The sequence below is a fragment of the Alosa sapidissima genome, chromosome 12 (genome assembly GCF_018492685.1).
Source record: "Alosa sapidissima isolate fAloSap1 chromosome 12, fAloSap1.pri, whole genome shotgun sequence".
NCBI lineage: Eukaryota > Metazoa > Chordata > Actinopteri > Clupeiformes > Clupeidae > Alosa > Alosa sapidissima.
Genome location: NC_055968.1, coordinates 29,744,289 through 29,764,866, shown reverse-complemented (window position 1 = coordinate 29,764,866; position 20,578 = coordinate 29,744,289). Strand labels below are relative to the sequence as shown.

The following is a 20,578-nucleotide window of genomic DNA, read 5'->3' as shown; positions in this document are numbered from 1 at the left end:
CATGGGATGAAGTGCTGGAAGCCAAGGCCTGTTCCCTCATGGCAAGACAATGTTCTGAATGAAAGAAAAAAAAACAGGATAGAGGAGAGACAGAGAGAGAGAGAGAGAGAGAGAGGGGGGGGGGGGAGAGACAGAGTTTTGGCTGTCACTCTCAGTCAAGCTTGGACTGGGAGCTGATTAGGTCAACTGTTCCTCCCTGTGCTCTATCTTTTGGGAGCTTCAGAGAGTGAAACTAAAAAGGAGAAAGGACAGACATTTGGGGTGCTGAAAGTGAATAAAGTTGGTTTAGATGCATTCACATATTCCCTGTGTTGAAAGAAGTTGGAGATCCCTCTGTGGTAAACTTAAGGAGATGAAAACCTCCCAGTCCACATGAATGAAACGATTCTGTGCTGCCTAAGAGCCTGTACTTCAGAGGGAGGAACTGCAGACTTCCACTCTTCATTTATGACCATTGAATATTGTGCTGCACAACATTGAATACTAAAATTCAAAATGTGTGGGGTTTTTTTTTTCAGAAGCTTTTTCTCGGTGTTTGTTTTCAGAAAAGATGTTACTGGATCCAACATTTTATAAACATTTTTTTATTATCATTATTATTATTAAATAATACATTAAACAATTCTCACAATATTCAAGTAAAACTTAAAAAAAAGAAAAAACAGTAGCTTTTACTCCATTTAGAACGACTGCATCAGACAGATTATTTACAAACTTTTCAAAAAATATGTTTATATTTATTAATTTAACAGACACTTTTATCCAAAACAACTCACAAAATGAGAAACAACATTTAAGATACATATATATTATATATATAACTTAATTCTTATAACTCTAAATTCTTAATTTCAATAAAACTACCAAAGTAGAAAAATGAAAACAAGTGAAGTGAAGTGAAATGAAGTGACAGACAGGAAAGAAATACAACTGTGTTACAATTTATTTGCACGGTTGAAAGCATCATTGTACCGTAAACTAAGAATTTAGATTCAAGTATGCATTAATTAACAACCAATGAGCTTTGCAAACAACGCAAACAACTTAAAGAGCAGTGCTGCTAAACAGGACAAAACAAAATATAACAACATTTTAAATTATATAAATATATGTCAGAACAAATCGCATACACACACACACACGCACACACACACACACACACATACACACACGGCCCCATTTGTGACAGTTGAATTAATAAATAAACAATAAATAAAAATCAATAAATATTACAATAAATAATAATAAAATACACATCCAGTAGATTCCAGTTATTCAGCTTTTTTTCAGAGCTCAGACGTTCTCTCTTTGATAATGACAGTTGGGTTGACGTCACTGGTGGCTGCGTGTGCAGTGCTGGAATTGATGGTGGCCGATCCAGCATCTTTTACATCAGGCACGTTAAAGGACGCCAGAGGGCAGGGCCCTTTGACGTTGTTACACACCAGCCGCTGCAGCGAAGCGCTGTTGACGATCTGGAAGCCCACCTGGCCGCCAAATGTGCTGGGCTTCCAGTACTCTGGAGAGCAGATGGGGTTTCCCATGAGCCCCTTCAGCGAGTAGGGGGCCCCCATCTCCACCATGGTCTCCCCAAAGATGCCGTTGGCCCGGGGCTTTTCCACCAGCAGGCCAGGGTAGAGCTCCACAGCGTCCACATGCCCATACATCTCTTTCAGCTCGGCAGCCATCTCTGTTTCACCTGGTGGTGAAGGACAAGAAAGTGAGTGAGTTAATCTCATGCCATCATGCCATCAATGGCATCAAGGCCTTCCTATCAGTCACTTCAAGTCCTTCATTCTCTACTGTTCGAACACTCTCTTTTGAAATTTTCAAAAGTTACTCAACTGAGTGTTAGTCAGGTCTTTCTATGAAAACTGAAGATTCCTGAAAAAGGTGAATCAGCCTACATTTACTTGCATGTGTCACCCCGCTTTGTCCCTGAGCCAAGCCCGATTTGAGTACATCCCCCTAAGTTTATACAAGCACCGAATAGACTCCCTCAAGACACAGCTGCCCGTAGTGTCCTCAATCCGGAAAAGGTAGAGAACCAGTGAGAGAGACTTCACTGCTCTGACACAGTTTACGTTTACTTCACTGTGTTGATTTAAATCTGTGCCCGAGGCAAAACAACCTGAGAAGGAATGCGCTCTGTATAAATTACTCCTGGAGAGCTCTCGGAAATGATGGCAAGCTAACTGACTAAAGCTACTGTTGCTTACAAATATTTTTACGGAGTTATCTAAACTGCAGCATGCAGGCAAAATCACTAATTTATTCTAGGATTTATTATCATGGAAATTAACTTCAGGGTATTCACTCATTTAGAAAGTGAGAGTTAGAGAAAGTTAGTGAAAGAAAGAGAGAGAGAGAGAGAGAGAAAGAGAGAGAGAGAGCGAAAAAGAGTTGCTCACCTGTAAGATCTTCAAAGGAGGTATAGGCTTTCATGTTGAAACGCTTCCTGTAGGCGTTGAGGGACTGGTAACGCATCTGACGGCTGTTCTCAATGGATTTGATAGACACCATCAAAACGGCAGCAGGTACATTTCTGCCTCCAGCCACCTAAGGGACAAACACATTGGACACACCGGTTAGGCCCATCTCTGACCACCCCATTGCACTGGGCAGAAAACACAACTCCTCACACCCCATAATATGCCGATCAATGAAATCTAACCACCAAAAGGCAAATGTGCACAAAACGTATAGCATGTAACCCCCTCACCGTATGATCTCTAGCAGAACTTTAGTTGAGATGACTTACCCTGCCTGCGATCTGGTTGGTGAAGGACTCGACCAGTTGGTTGACACCGTGGTCGGTGAGGATGGAGGTGTTGAAGACAAACTGCTTGTAGGAGTAGACCTCCTCCTCGATGTGGAAGTCCTCGGGCATGAGCGGGTGCCAGTGGTAGAGCGTGTTGAACTCGGACGCGATGCGGTTCTGGTACTGGAACTGCTGGTTGAAGAGCAGCTCTGGGTCGAACTTGAGCTTGAAGTGGTAGCCACTCAGGTGCTGCACATAGTCCTCGATCACAATCTTGATGGTCTCGCCTGATGAGAAAGAGTTATTGAGAGAGTTATTAGTACGCTAGCAGTTTTGATGATTTCGATCTTCAAAGACCGCTGAATTCAACTGAAAAAAGATATGATCCTGTGATAAACCTTTGACTAAGAGTGATATGGGGAAATGCCAAAGACTTTTTTCCTCAAACACAAAAATAAACTTTCACTGTTTTGCATTGTTCCGCAAGCCTATGTGGTGCCGGGAAACTGTTGAGCTGCAAAAAAAGTGCTGCTGATATGCTTTTGCAAATACTAGACAGAGCTGTTTGAGTTACAGAGGCACCTCGTATGCAGGGTCACCAGAGGTTTTGTAACACTTCAGTCTTGAATCTGTCCACCTACAGTACATATGAGGTCTAACACAGGTCAAGCATACTGTTGGTTTCTCTGTTCCGTAAAAGCGAGCTAATTCATTCTATGCCACTGATCGCCTTGACGTGTTTATTTCTGAATGTGTATATCGATGTTTGCCTGTTTGCAAATGTGTGTGTGTGTGTGTGTGTGCTCTCACCGATGAGAATGAGACGCGTGGTCTGGAAGAGTCTCTCGTCGTCCCAGTCGGGGTGGACCTCCTGGAGAACCTCGCAGACTCGGTTGTGCTCGCGCAGCCAGATGGTGGCGTACATCATCAGACCAGGCACCAGGCCGAAGGCCTCATGGCCCACAGCCAGGCGCTTAGACTCGGGCACATGGGGAGGGTAGTGCATCTCTGCACCCACCTCGCTGACCAGGGGAGGGTACACCTCACCATCCACCACCTGAAGCAGGGAGAGAGAGAGAGATTGCAAAAGGAGATAAGCAAACAATAAAGCACTTCTTCACTAATACACATACACTACTGGGGTAGTGATATAGTCCCATTTTACATAATTTATTCCTCAAGTGAGTGTATGAATCACACTTTATTATTCTCGACTCACCTGATACCTCAGCTTTCCACCCTTAAACAGTCTGAGCTTGTGCTGCCTCGCCAGGTCTTCCCCATAGATGTGACCCAAGTCCACCTGTACAAACGCAGAAAACACCTTTGTTTACACCTCTGTTCCTGCTTCCTCCTCTTGTGGTGGACAAAAACATAAAACGCTTCACCAAAAATGGAAGACCATGGTGATTTAGATCCCTTCCACATGAATAAGCCCCCACCCATCCATCATCAGCGGGTTGCCACTCACCCCATGGTTGACGGCGCGCGTGAACGCTGGCCCTTTCTTCATGTCGCTCTTGAAGAACTGGTGTGTGAAGTGCTGGGCGAAGAAGGCGAACATAAGGTTGGAGCGCTGTGGGTCCGGGATGAAGTGCCTCCTCAGCAGCAGTTTCTCCGCCAGCTGTTTAGCATCAGGCAGCTCCTTTTTGCCTGCAACAGGAAGGAGTGTGTTTAATTTTTTGTCACCACTATCACCACACATGGGCATGACAGGAACAGATTAGGCCTACAATATCACTCCCCCAACATTTCCCCAAACTAAAACATAATTGAAGCCAAACTAATGGACAGTTTGGCAGTTATCACTAAACTTGTTGTTAGGCATACATACTAGGACATCAAGAAAGAATCTCTGATGACCTAATGCACTGAGCTCTCTTAGCTTGTTCAATAATTTTGTGAGTAGGCTGTGTTAGAGTAGCAGGTCTCTGCTTCAAGGCCCCTAGGGCTGAATTCCATTCTATAGCCTATCTGATTGGCTGGTACCTCAGTGTGATGTCATTTGCTGACATAAACGTGGTAATCTCTCAAAAATCTGAAAGAACAGGTTTAGAGAGAGGGCAAAAGAAATAGATGGGGAGAAACTTACCCACAACTCCCATAGGTGTTGGGCAATCCCGCGGTACCGGAGGGAGGGTTCGTGTGTAATAGGTAAGGTTGGAATAAGCCTCCCAGTTTTTGTAATCGTACTCTGAATTATAGGTTGGAGGACTTTCAATCAAATGTGACCGGGCTGGGGGAAAAAGACAACATCAGTAAATATTTATATTATTTAAAGCAATTTTAAGTTACTATAATTAGTTAATCAGAGATATTTATATTAGCCCATGGCCTGATATAAGATAGTCTTACATGTTAAAACATAACGCATGATGCCATCCCGCAAGAACGGGATTTTGTTGATGATAGCCCATAGTCCTTTGAAGTGAGTAAGGATGTAATGGACCGTGTTTGGGTAGGGCTTCAGAGTCACTTTCAACCAGGTGGAGAACTCGGCTGTTGGAAAGAAATGTAGGCTTACAGTTAGGCTATGCTGTCTCAAAAACATATTCCGATTTTCCCATATTCGCAATGGCTTGTTTCAGTATTCCCATAGTTTCCGACACTTACGAGTTGTGCAGTTCTGGCCGTAGTATCCTGTCCTGGTACAGTCGCACTCATAGGCACCACTGCCCAGTGCTGTGCATACTCCCCGGTTCTGACAAGGTTGCGAGCAACAGGGGTTGCCTGTGAAATTTAAACAGATTAAATCTCAGATCTCGTCTCCAACTCTTCACGTGAAACTATTTAGTCTTCACGATGCTGTAGAGTGGGCTAGGCGTTATATTGTCTCTTTAAATACCCTAGTCTAAAGTAATTTACAAAAACATGAAAATACAAGAGACAGCCAGGAAGGCTTGCAATATTACAATTCTAGCTACATTTGAAAATGTCTACACCTAAACCTAACATGCCCTGATAGAATGTAAAGTTATCTTACCTTCCTCACATAACACCAACGCCAGGTGTATGAGAAAAAGAAACGCTATAGATCTGATCATTCCAGTAACGTGTGGTTCAGGCGTAGTAGTACGAGTTGTTGGTGATCCTTGCTTTCCGTGAGGTTTACCTCAGGGTTTGTGTGTAAGAGGAGGAAACTTTCCCTCGTTATAAAGGCGATGTGAACCCTCCTTCACACTCGTCACTCTGACTCACTACGGAGAAGGGGGGGGGGTGTCTGTCTGTCTGTCTGTCGGGGTCATAATCAGTAATTAATGCGAACGCTCAATAAGTTATTTTTTAAACATTGATTAATCATTGCTATCCCAAAACCACACAACAGCACTACAGTAATAACATTATTATTATTATTATTATTATCATTATTATTATTATTATTATTCCCTGTTGAAAAAAACAGCATGACCATCTTAAAGTGGTTTGCTGGTTGACCAGTTTGTAACCAGCTTGTTTGACCGTATGGTTGACCTGCGGCTTATGGATGCCAGCTTATGTAAGCCATTCTAGCAAATAAGCATTTTACACCAACAATGTCAATCCTGGCAGGCTGGTCACCAGCATGACCACCTTACACCAGCTGTATCCCACACGACAGGCTGGTCACACCAGCATGACCAGGTTCCTCAGATGGTCACGCCAGCATGTCCACCTGGTGGCCCAACCAGCTACACCAGCAAAGACCAGCAAGAGCTGGAAGAAAACCAACAAAGACAACCAACAGCTAAACCCAGCGACCAGCAAGCTGGTTTCTAGCTGTTTTATTCAGCAGGTTTTTTTTATTGTTATTATTCATTATTTAGGCTTTTATTAGAGTTGTTATTATGATATTATCACATCGTTCTAATTGTCGTTTTTTTTTTCAAATTCAAACTTTAATGCAAATGGCTTGGCATCAAGCCCTCTCCTGGATACCACTTTTTATGGAAATTAAGAGACCTATTCTATGGTAGCCTAATCTTAGACAAATAATTGACTGCTTGGTTACAGTTTCTGAATATGATGCCAGCAGTTATAAGACCCCGGTTTTTTTTTTTTTTTTTTAAAGTATATCTGGCATTTAGACTGACACGGCTTTATGCCAAAGACCACTTCACTCAGAAACCTATGTGCGACAGTCTTGGGGCGCCCTCTACTGGGCAGGTTATACCTTTCGCACATAATGACTGCTAGTGGTGAGACCGACAGACGGGTGCGACTTTGGAGAATACGTAGTCTGCTGTGCATCGTGGCAATAGAGACACCGAGAAGTTGACAACTATCTGTCTATACCAAGGCCAGGCCAGTGGTACAACTTTTTAATAATTTGGAGCACTCCAGCTTTGTGTTGCTGTTATATTCAGAGTTTTGACATTTCCGAGTTTCAACCTAGGCAACGACAAAGTTCGGCTTGGTACGAGGAAGAGAAATGAACGCGCCTCCTTTCTCCGGGCTCTAGTAGAGTCTAATGCCTTTGCTCCAAAGGATTGTGACTGCTAATTTTTTGTTCAGAGCAAATGACCTAGATCAGGTACGTCATTTGTGGATTTTGGTTCTCATTTCTTTATTGTATCATTGGATTATGGTTTATGTTTGTATTGTCAATATTATTTGTGTTAGAAGGGATTCCGTTGAGTAAGGAAAGTTAGACAAGACATTTAGTCGAAGACGGACGCTGGCAGTTTTCGCATGTGCGCGCTACAAACGGCAGCCTGTCCAAGGTGTACTTCCAGAGTTTCCAAAAGTTCATGCGACTTTAATGTCGATCAATTCCATGTGTTCAATTTGGAGTTTATGGAGTTTATAAAGCTACGGTAGCTTCGCAAAGTTGATAAAGGTAGGCTATCAAGCATTTGATATCCAGACCTACTCAGCTTCAGCTCATTCAGCGCGAACGTGACACAGTCACCTGTAGGCTACCTGGTTTGTCTGTATTCGTGATGGATCGTCTAATTTGGTACAGCCCACTTGTTGTCATATGACAGCCAACGTTACACTAGCCATTATTTCATCAACCTACGCAGACAACAAGGTCCTTAGGCTACTTTACAGATGCTACTGTGGCAAAATTTCCCCAACAGCATCTTGGCAACCGAATCGGGGATAGGAAGCTTCGTCGGGTAAACCTTTTGTAGGCCTATGCTGAAAACTGAAAAATGTTCCAGACAGGACCGGCATGTGCCGTCAAAATTGTGAAATTCTTTAGTATGTTTATTCACGTCGACGATAGCCTGTCGTGAAAGGAGTCAATCTATACCCCATGTCAAAGTAAATTGTGCGATGTTACTAATGTAGGAGTAGAGACCCTGCTGCACGGTACCGCCGTTCTGGTGCGCGCCGACTAGCTCTCTAATTGCGGAGTGCTGAGAAAGCTCACGCTTCGCGACTCCGAAATCTTGTTTTGGACTCGTCCCGTACACTACGTGATCTGTTGCACAAAATTGCTGCTGGATATAGTGCAAACGTGCGTGAAGGCGCAGACACAACACGCTTAGTTAAACACCAGAAAGTTCCAATGCACCCTTTCCTTTCCGCTTTTGGTTGGTGGGCATAATTCGGTGCTATCGGCTCTATCTCTCTCTCACGCACACCCACGAGAGAGAGAGAGAGAGTGTGCCAGAGAGAGAGAGGGATAGCTTGTGTGCATGTGTTATGTTAGCTCCATATCCGTCTTTTATTTCCTAATTATGATATGCGTCGTTTCCGCACGTATCTCTTTTCTCATTTTTCCTCATACTGTTTCTAGAAATCATAATCTTGCCAAGAGTTGAAAGAAGGCATACGAGGTGACTATTATAGTGGATGGTTGTATCATGTGTTTTAATACTATGTGTTTGTGTGACTACAGACTGTGTGAAAATACCCAGAAGAGTTCTTCCCAGTTCAGAGGCACAGTAAGGATTGGACATTTTCTAAAGCTGTCTGGGCATCAGCCATGTCATCCATAGACCCCTACCAGTACATTATTGTGAGTTTTACACCATAACAACATTTATGTTAGCTATAATAATCCACACTACTATGCAGAATTGTCAGAAGATACAGTACATGTATGCTAACAAAGACTTGGTTGTCATCTTGTCTTTGTTAATTCATTGGCTGTTTCAAGTTATAAAAAACAGACCTTGACATTAACAAAGAAAGCAAGAAAGAATAAAAGCTGGCAATTTATTTGTACTGACTGGAAATAGTCATATCCACAAGCATGTTGGGAGTCTACCAATCCAAATGGCAGAACCACAGTAAATGCACACATAGATTTGTCATCAAGTTGTGGAATTCTGCTTATGCACCTCAGGTAATACAAAGGCCGGTGTATACAAATGAATGGATTGGCAGCACTTTGTCAAAGGGATGTTGCCAGCCAGAGGAAAGAAAGACATCAGACTCTAATCAGACTCTTATCAGTTTGTCAGTGTGTTTACTGATAATCAAATGGTATAGTAGCTCTCTGAACATGAAGAAAATATCTTATAAATTGTAGGGGTGGATCTCACACATTTTTATAGCAAAGTGCAATGTGAATTGTGGGTGCATGTGAGAAACCATATGACGATGACATATTGTCTTACTGCAAGTACTAAATTGAAAATAAAATGCCTTCTGTATCATACTACAGTCCACTGTATATTAATCTCAAACATCTCCCTAAAACAAGTACTGAGGCACTCCATGGCACCAGTCAGCAGGGGCGTAGCACAGGATCCTGGGCCCTATGCATAGGCAGTCCTGATGGACCCCCATGTCCTCCCCTCATGCATATTCCAGACTTTTCAAGGGCACTCTCTCCCCTTGCGGCCCTGGTAATCAGTCCCACTGTACCCCCAGTTCGATGCCCCTTCCAGTCAGGCATGACACCTTGGTGCTACTACATCATGTTCAGAGTGTGTCTCCTTGGGAGTTCTCACTGCACACATTCTGCTCGTTATAGTACATATGTAGCCTCCATGTCCCCATTTAAAACACAAATTATGTCCATCAACTACTATTTTCTAATATATTTCTGCACAGAACCACTCGCATGAAACGGAAAAATAAGCATCCCCTCTATTCTCTAGATGGGTCACGGTTACAGCATGGTTCAAGCCGAGTCTGAAGCGTGGTTATGGTGGAAGCAGTGTGGGTGCTGTAACCTGTTAACATGGGTACCGAAATTAATGCTGTTAACAGTTAAAAAAACATCATAAAGCATAAAACACATACCTTGAAAGTTTATTGTGGCATTGGTGTTTATCACAGATAAGAACAAAGGCTTGACGATATTATTCATAATAAATATTCATTAATCCTTTCATTTGGATACCCTATAGTTAGGCCTATTTAAACACAATGGGCCCTATCTTGGCGATCTAAAACACATGGTCACTGGTGAATAGCTTGAATAAATTTAGGGGTTTGTCCAGTCGGTGGTTTTGTTATCAAATGTCGGGTGTCTGGTGCAAAAAGATTGGTCTTGACAATTAGTCAATGACAAAACAGTTATACACAGTTAATTACTTTCACTATTGACTGACGATGTGTTACCATCAAAAACATAGCCTGAAAAAAGCAACACTTACCCCAATAATATTCAAATGACTGAAAAAAAATCCTTTATCCTGCAGAGGAGTTGCTGCTTACATCTCATGACAGTGCATCTGCAGCTGTGCTTCATATGCGCCTTTCGCTATAGACCAGGTTTTTCTTTTTCAGTGGCGTAATGCTTTTGTTTTTTTTATAATAGCGATTTTTAGTTTGCACGCCAGACCTCAGTCTTTAAAATACCATATCGGTCAGGCTCTACATAGTACTTGCAGTGTCAGACCTTGCAAATACTGTCTCCATTAGTGTCTTTTTCAACCACCAGCAGATGCAGATGTTAGAGACACTTCTACCACATACCACAGAAAAAGGACTTATCTCACACCATCTCTCTCTCTGTCTCTCTCTTTCTTTCTCTCTCTTCCTACCTAATCCATCTCTCCCTGTCTCTCTCTAACTACCCATATTCACACTGAGAGAGATATTCAGATTGTGTGCCAGAGTCAGACATACACAATACCTGGAGTACGGTGTTCATTTTAGGACATCCTCAGACTCAGGTGTCAGACTCAGAAAAACATCGGTCATCTTCAGACAAAACTGCCTCAGCGTCAGAAAAACCTCTGTCATCTTCAGACAAAACTGCCTCAGCGTCAGAAAAACCAGACTCAGGTGTCAGACTCAGAAAAACATCTGTCATTTTCAGACAAAACTGCCTCAGCTTCAGAAAAACTTCTGTCATCTTCAGACAAAACTGCCTCAGCGTAAGAAAAACCTAGCTGTCATCCTCAGATAAAACTGCTTCAAACTGAACTGCCTCAGAAAAACATCTTTAAGGAGTCAGGTCTCAGAAAAAAACGCTGTCAGAAAAAGTGGAGTCAGGTCTCAGAAAACCAGGTCTCAGAAAAGTATTAAGTAGCCTATTAAATAAAGACAAATGTGCTATGCCATGATGTAATACCATACCATTATAAAACGTTAGCAGTTGTCATTGTCATTGCACAACAATAATAGACAGACATAAAGATGAAATGTAATCCCCAGGGGACAATAACTGCAGCGTTGTTGAATTCATTTGATATGAGGTATTATTATCTTAACTTATTTAGAGAAATGTGCCTTGTTGTTGGTACCTGCTATTTCATGTATTATCATAATGGTATTATATGGTATTACATCATGACATAGCACATTTGTCTTTATGGGGGTTTGGGAATAATGATGTGATGATAATGATGCAGGTTTCTTACTGGGGTAGTGTACAACTGGGAAACGGTTAGCAAAAGTAAGAAATAATGGCCCAGGTGTCGTTCTGGACTTTCGTGGTGGAAAAATGTTTAACTCACTTTTCCCTAGCTCATTGAATGTACCGTAATCCTACGAAAAACAAATTATTTTGCTGTATGTAGTACGTAGCTTACTCCGGTATGTGCCTTACAGCAGCTGCTAATGTTACTAGCGAAGTGAGGTTAGCTAAGTTACATCCATGGATTTCCTACAATGTGTATACCATTGGATCACTTTCTACCTTTACTTATAATTTCTACATCTAACCAAGCACCAAATATAACATGCCAGTGACCAGGCTTGGAATTTCACCATTCTGGGAGCAAGGCCACTTGGCCTTCAGTTGGGCATATTTGGTGGGGGGCACAAAGGCCACATGGGCACCAAGGCCAAAGTTAACTATACAGTAGTAGGCTATAAAAATGATGTTGTATTTAGCCTATTCACTGCAGTAGACCTGCATCATTGTATGAAACATTACAAAAACATGAAACATGACATATTACATATAACTGTAAATCATCTGATCATCTAATAAAAACAGATATCTAGGCTATATATAACATTTATTTTATATTTGGCCTGCTATGAAATCATGTATTGAACAATTTAAATTTAAGCACAGCTCATCTTTAAGAAACTCAAATAGCCTAAATGCATGCTTAGCATTTTGTGATCAGGCTACTTTCACAAACTCTTAGTCAGCTGTCTTCTGATTTACCAATATCTAGGCGATATTTGTAACATTTATTTTGTATTTGGCCCGTTATGAAATCATGTGGAACAATTTAAACACATTGTAAAACTTAAAGCCCAAATTTGGAGACATCAATGCATGTCGAAATTTACTGCAAATTCAAAACTGGATTACTCTGGAACGGCTAACTGTATGGGGACTGCTTTACACTTTTATGTTCGGTAAGGTCTGCTGTTTATTCTGATATGTGGTTTGTCATGTGTTAAAAGAAGGGTTCGTAATGTATTCCACCGAGATGAATGGGTAGGGAGATCATGGACGCAAAACCTTCAGTAGAATGTATGATTAAATTGAATTATATTATTTACTTTTCTCGCGAACCGTTCAACACAGCAATTATCGGCTAACATCGTTTAAAAGCTGAGAAAAAGCTCTTTCATGTGACATCACTTGTGATGTCTGTGTGATGAATAGGCTACTTCAACTTAAGTTCAACTGAGAAGAATGGGTGAATTTGGACGCACTTTCTTGCGATGTCACTTTCTCGACTGCGTAAAAGACTAAATGAATTTGCGCTCTGAATGCTAAGATTATTTTGACAGGCCGCAGGCTAAATAAAAATCGCTATTAGTAGGACACAAAGCAGAATATTTAAAGAAGGGGGTACCAAGGCCACCGTGGCCTGTAAACCTATGATTTTGAAGGGGCTTCACGGCCAACGCAAGGGTCTACCACGGCCGTCGTGGCCGCCGTGAAATTCCTACCCTGCCAGTGACAGAATAACGTATTAAGCATAATATTAAACTCACCGTTCTGTATCCGTCGTCTTCTTCTGTCCCCACAATAACTTTTCATTTGAGACTTTTTCGTCTGACTCTGTTTTTTCTGACAGCGTTTTTTCTGAGACCTGATTTTCTGAGACCTGACTCCACTTTTTCTGACAGCGTTTTTTCTGAGACCTGACTCCACTTTTTCTGACAGCGTTTTTTCTGAGACCTGATTTTCTGAGACCTGACTCCACTTTTTTCTGATAGCGTTTTTTCTGAGACCTGACTCCACTTTTTCTGAGGCAGTTTGGTTTGAAGCAGTTTTATCTGAGGATGACAGAGGTTTTTCTTACGCTGAGGCAGTTTTGTCTGAAGATGACAGAAGTTTTTCTGAAGCTGAGGCAGTTTTGTCTGAAAATGACAGAGGTTTTTCTGACGCTGAGGCTGTTTTGTCTGAAGATGACCGATGTTTTTCTGAGTCTGACACCTGAGTCTGAGGATGTCCTAAAATGAACACCGTACAGGAGAGTTTATCATCATAGATTCCATCAGTTCATTGTCAGTTTTGCTTTGACTGGCCTGATAAGGGTAGAGGGACAAAACAAGACTTAATGCAAGTTCCAAAATGCAGGCCCTCTAGCACAGTGTTTCTCAAACGTTTTCAGACCAAGGTCCACTTAACCAATAAAAAAAAACTTCACTGACCACCTATCTAAAAAAAAAAAACAGTAGACCTACTTCAACAGTATATTACACAGGCCTACTCACTGAACCACCTTGCTTATTGTCTTTGCACCTTGCTTATTGTGTCAGAGGATTCATATGATTTTAAACTGGCGTAGCAGGCAGTGTTGCAGAAAGTTGGTTCAATATTGCCAAAAACTCATCTATATTATATTTTACCACGTCTGCTCGCAGATCACTTGGGATAGCTTTCCTGAGAATACCTACAAACCCAGTAGCGTGCGGTGACCATACATTTTGGTAGGGCAGAAAGTCTGACTTTTTTTTAACAGCCTATCATTTTGAGCTACATTAAAATTATTTTACAGGACTTTGCTGTATGCTTAAATCATGTCACAGTCAGAATTGTAGATCAGTAACCCATCAGTTAAGCTTGCACCGTTCTCATCACGTTAAACCAGCGAAGCATAACAAAACTATTTTTTTTTGTTCTGTCTGGCCTGCTAACTATCTAATATTTTTAAGTAGTTGGGTTTTATAACTGCAACTCACGACAGTTGGGTGTTATGGATAATTGTCTGACCACTCGCTGTAGAAACTAGGCTATATTATAGGATATAGCTCATTCTGAATGCAGCAACCTATGCCATACTTTTGAACACCGTTGCCTTCTCGTTTTTGCGCTGTCAACAGATGCTATTAAATCCACTAGCTACTAAACCAAGGAAGACACCAGGGTTCGATAACGTATCTTCTAATTTCAACCTCTCAATTTTTTTTTTTAACAGAAACTCAACACGGTTAACAGGTGCAACACTACTCGCCATTTCTGCATCTTGAAATGAAACGATAGGCCTAATTTATAACTGGCGGAATAATTTGAGTAGTTCTAGAATATGACCATGGGGCAGACTACTTTACGACCGTACAGGCGTCTTTTAGCGCGGATTGCAATCCTTATTGAAGACGCCAGGGTTATGCGATAAATTATTGAGGAATGCGATCGTCGAGGTGCCCTGCCCCAACATTGCATGACACATTAAACTCAACGAGAATCGCCACCATCATCCAAAAGTTGATGTCAATAGACCAAAAATAGTTGGAAAGCCTACAGAAACTATAGATAATTAATGTGACAATCACATTATTAAAAGTAGACTTGGAGCAATGATTTACTGAAGAACTATTTTTTGTGGAGGATGCTTCAGGTAGTTCGCTGCCCCACCTGCCCATATGGACCGCACGCTCCTGTTAACAAACCTATAACCTAGAAGTGTTCATCTGCGTCATCTGATTTTTTTATCACTACTGTAAATACAATACTATTCTTATTCAGTGTCTGGAAATTTCTGGATTTTATGTTCCAGGAAGATAAACATTCACATTCTTCCAGGTAACCTTGATGTTTACCTTTAGACAAGACAGAAGAGTATAGTCGTCATCCACACCCAGCAACCGTCTGTGATGACTGTCATGTTCTCAGCCCAGCGTCTATTGCACGTCGAGCATTGCCTTGCTGCTTCATACATTTCCTCTTCCTGGTTTGTCCTGAGTCAGTGTTGAGAGAGAGTCTCCCTTGTGCTTTTATTGATTGTCTGAATGACAACTTCAGTTCATCTGGAGCCATATGCTATGGTAACTTTGTGAGAACTTTGCTTTGAACTATAACGGGTATGCAGTAGCTGTGAATTATAAAATCTTTTTTAAGCTTCATTGCTCATCCGAATGTTCACTAAATCTGGTCTGATTTCAAATATCTGATCAATGCTTGATCACTTTTGTTTCAAGTCCAGAGACCTTGCCAAATGTTCTTCTATTCGTTAGCTCATCCCGCCAAATCTAAAACCTGGACTTGTTCCATGAATCTTTGTCTGTTTTATCATGTTAGAATCTTACAGTTACAAGCTCTCACTTGTTGCTGCAGGTGGAGCAGCAGTACTCCCACAAGTACAAAGTCACGGTGTTGCGGGCTGAGAATGTCACCAAAGGAGCTCTTGGTGACCTCTGTGAGTTGGTATTTATCATTTGTTTGTGTGTGTGTGTGTGTGTGTGTGTGTGACAGGGTTTCCGTTGTCCGGTAATTACCGGACATTTGCCGGGAAAAAAATGAAATGTCCGACAAAATTAAATCTCTCCGGTCAAATTGTCCGATTGAAATTGGCTAATAATCCCGCCCCCCTAACGCAATCTGAATGTGAAAATAAGCCTTACAATGTAAGCCTATATTAAAGCAATACGTCCTCTGGCTATGTTTTTAAAAATGTACAGACTCTACCGTTTGAAAGCTATTAAACATCACGCATAGCCTATGCTGCATTTCAAATAGGAAACATTTCAAATAGGAAGCGCACGCTTAAAACGTCCATGTTAAACAACGAACAAATGAGTGAGGCGGCCTTAAACGTTTTTTCAGTGTCCAGACGCGATGGATGATGATACATTGGTAACGTCTGAAGCCTCAGATGTCCGGTCAACTCCACCACCACCAGATAAAAAGCAGAAGTGTCGGGCGTATCTGTCGGAATCATGACGTTGGAAGTGGAGTTGCGGGGTTGCGGCCGCTCCAAGACACTGTCATTCTCCGTGTACACTGGACATGCAACTGTGTTCTGTACCCAAAGTAAACAGTAGGCCTATGCTTTCTCTGTTCATGATCTGCAGGGTTAGGGCCTCCTCGACGAGGAGATTGCTGGTCCGCGGATAATTTCCGGCACAATTAAACGGTATCATTGAACCGCGGCGAAAGAAAAAGAAACTAAACATTTCCCAGAATAGGAAACATTTCTTAATTTATTGTTATCAAATAAAGAGGCATAGCCTTAGGGGGTAGTGAGCGCTTATTCTTGTGTGTGCGCATCTGTGCAAGTTAAACAGTGGAACCACTGGAGATAACGTGGGTAGCAGCAACAAACAACGTAGCCTTTTTAAAACAATGAACAAAGCGGACTTTTCATGGACTGCTGTCCATGAAAACATAGATAATGGCTAGATCTTGTTAGGCATGTTTATGTAAGTTAGGCTAATGAACATGTTGCATTCTATTCAGCCTGATTATGTCATTCTTTAGGGCAGCCGTGGCCTACTGGTTAGCGCTTCAGACTTTTAACCGGAGGGTTGCCGGTTCGAACCCCAACCAGTAGGGCTGAAGTGCCCTTGAGCAAGGCACCTAACCCCTCACTGCTTCCCGAGCGCCGCTGTTGTTGCAGGCAGCTCACTGCGCCGGGATTAGTGTGTGCTTCATCTCACTGTGTGCTGAATGTGTTTCATTAATTCACGGATTGGGATAAATGCAGAGACCAAATTTCCCTCACAGGATCAAAAGAGTATATATACTATACTTACTATATACTTCTTTAAGCTACGTAGCCTGTCTCCAGTTTTCCTCAACTTGACTAGGTAATTAAGAAGCGATAATAGGATATCAACCGGCATATCATGAAAACGAAACCTCTGCCGGTCACTTTGACATTTTTTCCTAGCGGAAACTCTGGTGTGTGTGTGTGTGCGTGCGTGCGTGCGTGCGTGCGTGCGTGGGTGTGTGTGTGTGTGTGTGGAGTGTTTCAAATCCAAACAACTGAAATGTCAACAAATCCCAGGGACAGCAGGGACAGTTTCAGCAGTTGCTACAGACTGAGCTTTTGTCCTTATGTAATAGTCTGCTACTGTATTAGCCCTTTGGCCTGACTCTTGTGGTGTGTGTGTGTGTGTGTGTGTGTGTGTGTGTCTGTGGGTCACTTACAGTGGACACCCCAGACCCCTACGTGGAGCTGTTCATCCCCACAGCTCCAGAGAGCAGGAAGAGAACCCGACACATAGACAACAACATCAACCCAAAATGGAACGAGACGTTTACCTTCATCCTGGACCCCAACCAGGAGAACACTCTGAAGGTGAGTAGACAGACACATTAGTAAACCCATAGATGGAAAGTCACAAGAATGATTGCACAGGAGTACAACTCTGCCATCTGTTTTACAGCTGGGGTTTTTATACGCCTGAAGAATACTGGTGGTTTTCATGTATTATTTAAATTTTCAGATGAATAACCCTGTTAGCAAAGGTCTTTTGGGTATAAATTGCTCACTGTCCACATTCCACATCCCCCCCCCCCCCCCCCCCCCCATACAAGTAGTATTATATAAGCACTGGCAGTGTCCTCTTTGTTCTTCCTGCTGAGTTCTGGAGATGATGATAGGTAATTGTTCTTGTTGTTTTATTTAATTGTAAGGGTGCTTATTGTGTTTCCCTACAGCTAGTTACAGTGTTATTTTAACTAGTGCAGGTGACACCTGCATTTGAAATTACTAGCCAAATTCAAAATTCTACTTCTCACTTTCAAAGCCCTCCATGACCTTGGTCCTCCTTACCTCAGTGACCTTCTCGCTCAAGATCCTCTAACCAGAATCTCCTCTCCTCTCCAAAATCTCCTCTCTAACCAGAATCTCCCCCGCACCAGACTCTCTAACCTCATCTCAAGACCTTTCTGTTTCAGAAACACTTGTCCTCTCCCGCCACTGAATAGACTCGTCACATTTTTGTGTGTGTGTCATGTGTTGTCTTGCTCTGTGTGTGTGCTCTGCTTGTGTTCACTTTGTAAAGCGACCTTGAGTCTAAGAAAGGCGCTATATAAGTAAAACTTATTTATTTTAAGAGTACTGTGGCAGTGGTACCATGCAAATAACAAATGAGTTAAAGAACACATTATTGAGTTTACATTTCCTGAATGCAGTATAACTGAACTGAAAGAACTGAAAGAAAAACAAATAGACCTTAATTCAACCAAATATAATTGATGTGAGTGAACAACAACACAAAGTGATGACATTGATGACAGGTTATGTCCAGAGGCGGATTAAGGTGGTCATGGGCCCCTAGGCTACATTTTCTGTGGGGCCCCCCTCCAAGGTAACATAGGCCTACAATTGAACCACCAGATAGGCCTACTCATACATTATCACCGCAACATTGGCAGCAACAGCTGAACACCAAACAGGCCTACTCACATCAGCAGCGTCCTTACAGAGCAGCAATTGAACCACCAACTCACACATAAGACAACGTCCTTACAGCAACAACTGACCTACTCACAGCATCCTTAAAATGCAGCAAAATACTGGACATGACATCCTTGCTGACAACTTCCTTACAGCAACAACCAACACAAAACAAAAAACCATAGCCTACTACAGTATGTGCTACACCTTAATTGATGCCTAATGCCAGTTATGAACTTGCCAACATATTCCTACCTTTAGAAGTTTTTCTTCATTGTTCGGTCTAATCCAATTCGCGCAGAATATCAATGGACATCAGAGACAGTTGTGGCCCACTGGTTAGCACTCTGGACTTGTAACCGGAGGGTTGCCGGTTCGAGCCCCGACCAGTGGGCCGCGGCTGAAGTGCCCTTGAGCAAGGCACCTAACCCCTCACTGCTCCCCGAGCGCCGCCGTTGAAGCAGGCAGCTCACTGTGCCGGGATTAGTGTGTGCTTCACCTCACTGTGTGTTCACTGTGTGCTGTTTGTGTTTCACTAATTCACCGATTGGGTTAAATGCAGAGACCAAATTTCCCTCACGGGATCAAAAAAGTATATATAAAAAAAATAGTTGTTTCAATCTGCGTTGGCTCATTGGATCTCTATTTTTAACGAATTTAACTTTGAAAAAGAGCAGCGTGGCAAAGTCGCGGTGCTCTTCCTAGCTGAATGTGGTGCATGAGCATTGCCGCTGTCGTCGACATATGGCTAGTGTTCTCAGAGTTTTAAAGTTGTCTCCATCAACTGTGACACTACGTTTACATGGACATTAATGTTCCGACTATTGACTTTGTTTAGAATAAGACGATATTGCGATTATGTTGTTTATGGGCATTGTTAGCATCCCTTGCGTGACAGTTCTCTATGTGTTTCTCATGTGGTTTAGGCTACTCAAACGCGGCAGCAGCCATTATTTGCAGGATATGTTGGTCTCGCTGTTCTTTAGATCTTACACTAGAGCCTTTCGCTTTTGAGCCCCGCTCTCATATTTTCTTTCTAACATTTTCTAAAGGAGTCTAACAGAACTGTAGCCTAGGCCTATGAATGACGCATTTTATTAAACCTAATTTGACCGTGAACTCCATATTTACCCAATCAGCGCCTTGCTACTTTAAATATTAATTTTGGGCCAATGAAGTTAAAGTTTTATTCTCTTATGTAAATTTGAATGAATTATTATTATTTTTATGGCCAATGGGGCCCCCCCTGGCAGGCTGGAACACGTGGGGCCCCTAGGCTGCAGCCATATCTAGCCTATGCATTGATCCACGTCTGGTTATGCCCCTGAATGTGTAGTGCCTTTATTTTCTAAATTAGTATAGCGTCAAAATGAGATTAAGGCTTTAAAACACCACTGTGTAAAACAGCACTCAGTGTTGAATTAATTGAAGTGAAGTGAAATGAATGGCGATGCTTCTTTGCCAGATCACCCTGATGGATGCCAACTACGTGATGGATGAGACTCTGGGCACAGTCACGTATGAAATTGGCAAACTCAAAGTGGGACAGACGGAGACTGTGCCCTTTTCCTTTGGCAAGGTGAGTCACAATGGTCACAGATGTGTGGCTAGAGTAAGCCACTGATAGCGTATATCCACCCACTGTCTGTAGAAGTGTATTCTGTATTCTGTCATTTGCCTAAGACGTCCAGGAATAGCATTTGTCACACTGCATAATGTTTTTCCATGCCATGGGCTATTGCTATACTCATATAGTTATTACAGCCTCTATACAGTATGATGATGCATGTAATTACTTATTATTTCTGCGTGCAGTTTCTGATAATATTGACAATAATAATACTGTTACTAATACTAATACAACTAATAATAATACCGTTTAATTATA

General features: G+C 42.1%; 2 protein-coding genes across 4 annotated transcripts in view; one reads left to right on the top strand and one right to left on the bottom strand.

Annotated features, from left to right (window-relative positions):
- Positions 1–925: 925 nt before the first annotated feature.
- On the bottom strand, positions 926–5,872 carry ptgs2b (prostaglandin-endoperoxide synthase 2b). The gene is made up of 10 exons (XM_042057229.1): positions 5,745–5,872; positions 5,375–5,491; positions 5,117–5,260; positions 4,854–4,997; positions 4,233–4,414; positions 3,981–4,064; positions 3,572–3,818; positions 2,762–3,048; positions 2,412–2,559; positions 926–1,699 (listed from the first exon to the last, which is right to left on the bottom strand). Exons 1-10 carry the CDS (start codon positions 5,803–5,805, stop codon positions 1,287–1,289), a joined length of 1,827 nt encoding a protein of 608 aa, XP_041913163.1. The 5' UTR covers positions 5,806–5,872; the 3' UTR covers positions 926–1,286.
- Positions 5,873–6,937: 1,065 nt separating this feature from the next.
- The window catches only part of pla2g4ab (phospholipase A2, group IVAb (cytosolic, calcium-dependent)), a 51,411-nt gene continuing 37,770 nt past the window's right edge, over positions 6,938–20,578 (top strand). The window contains exons 1-6 of one of the 3 annotated variants that reach the window (XM_042058139.1): positions 6,938–7,049; positions 7,134–7,271; positions 8,589–8,708; positions 15,621–15,702; positions 17,438–17,586; positions 20,156–20,269. In XM_042058139.1, the coding sequence (XP_041914073.1) occupies positions 8,676–8,708; positions 15,621–15,702; positions 17,438–17,586; positions 20,156–20,269 (378 nt within the window). In that variant the 5' untranslated portion in view covers positions 6,938–7,049; positions 7,134–7,271; positions 8,589–8,675. Of the gene's footprint in view, positions 7,050–7,133; positions 7,272–7,770; positions 7,861–8,588; positions 8,709–15,262; positions 15,332–15,620; positions 15,703–17,437; positions 17,587–20,155; positions 20,270–20,578 lie in introns of those variants that run through there. The other 2 variants (XM_042058140.1, XM_042058138.1) reach the window with 2 other exon arrangements.

Excerpts from the sequence above, each read along its gene's own strand:
- ptgs2b (XM_042057229.1), bottom strand. The coding sequence starts at position 5,805 with ATGATCAGATCTATAGCGTTTCTTTTTCTCATACACCTGGCGTTGGTG. Across the intron at positions 5,492-5,744 it reads GTTGGTGTTATGTGAGGAAG|GCAACCCCTGTTGCTCGCAA; the intron begins GTAAGATAACTT and ends TAAATTTCACAG. Across the intron at positions 3,819-3,980 it reads GTGGAAAGCTGAGGTATCAG|GTGGTGGATGGTGAGGTGTA; the intron begins GTGAGTCGAGAA and ends TCCCTGCTTCAG.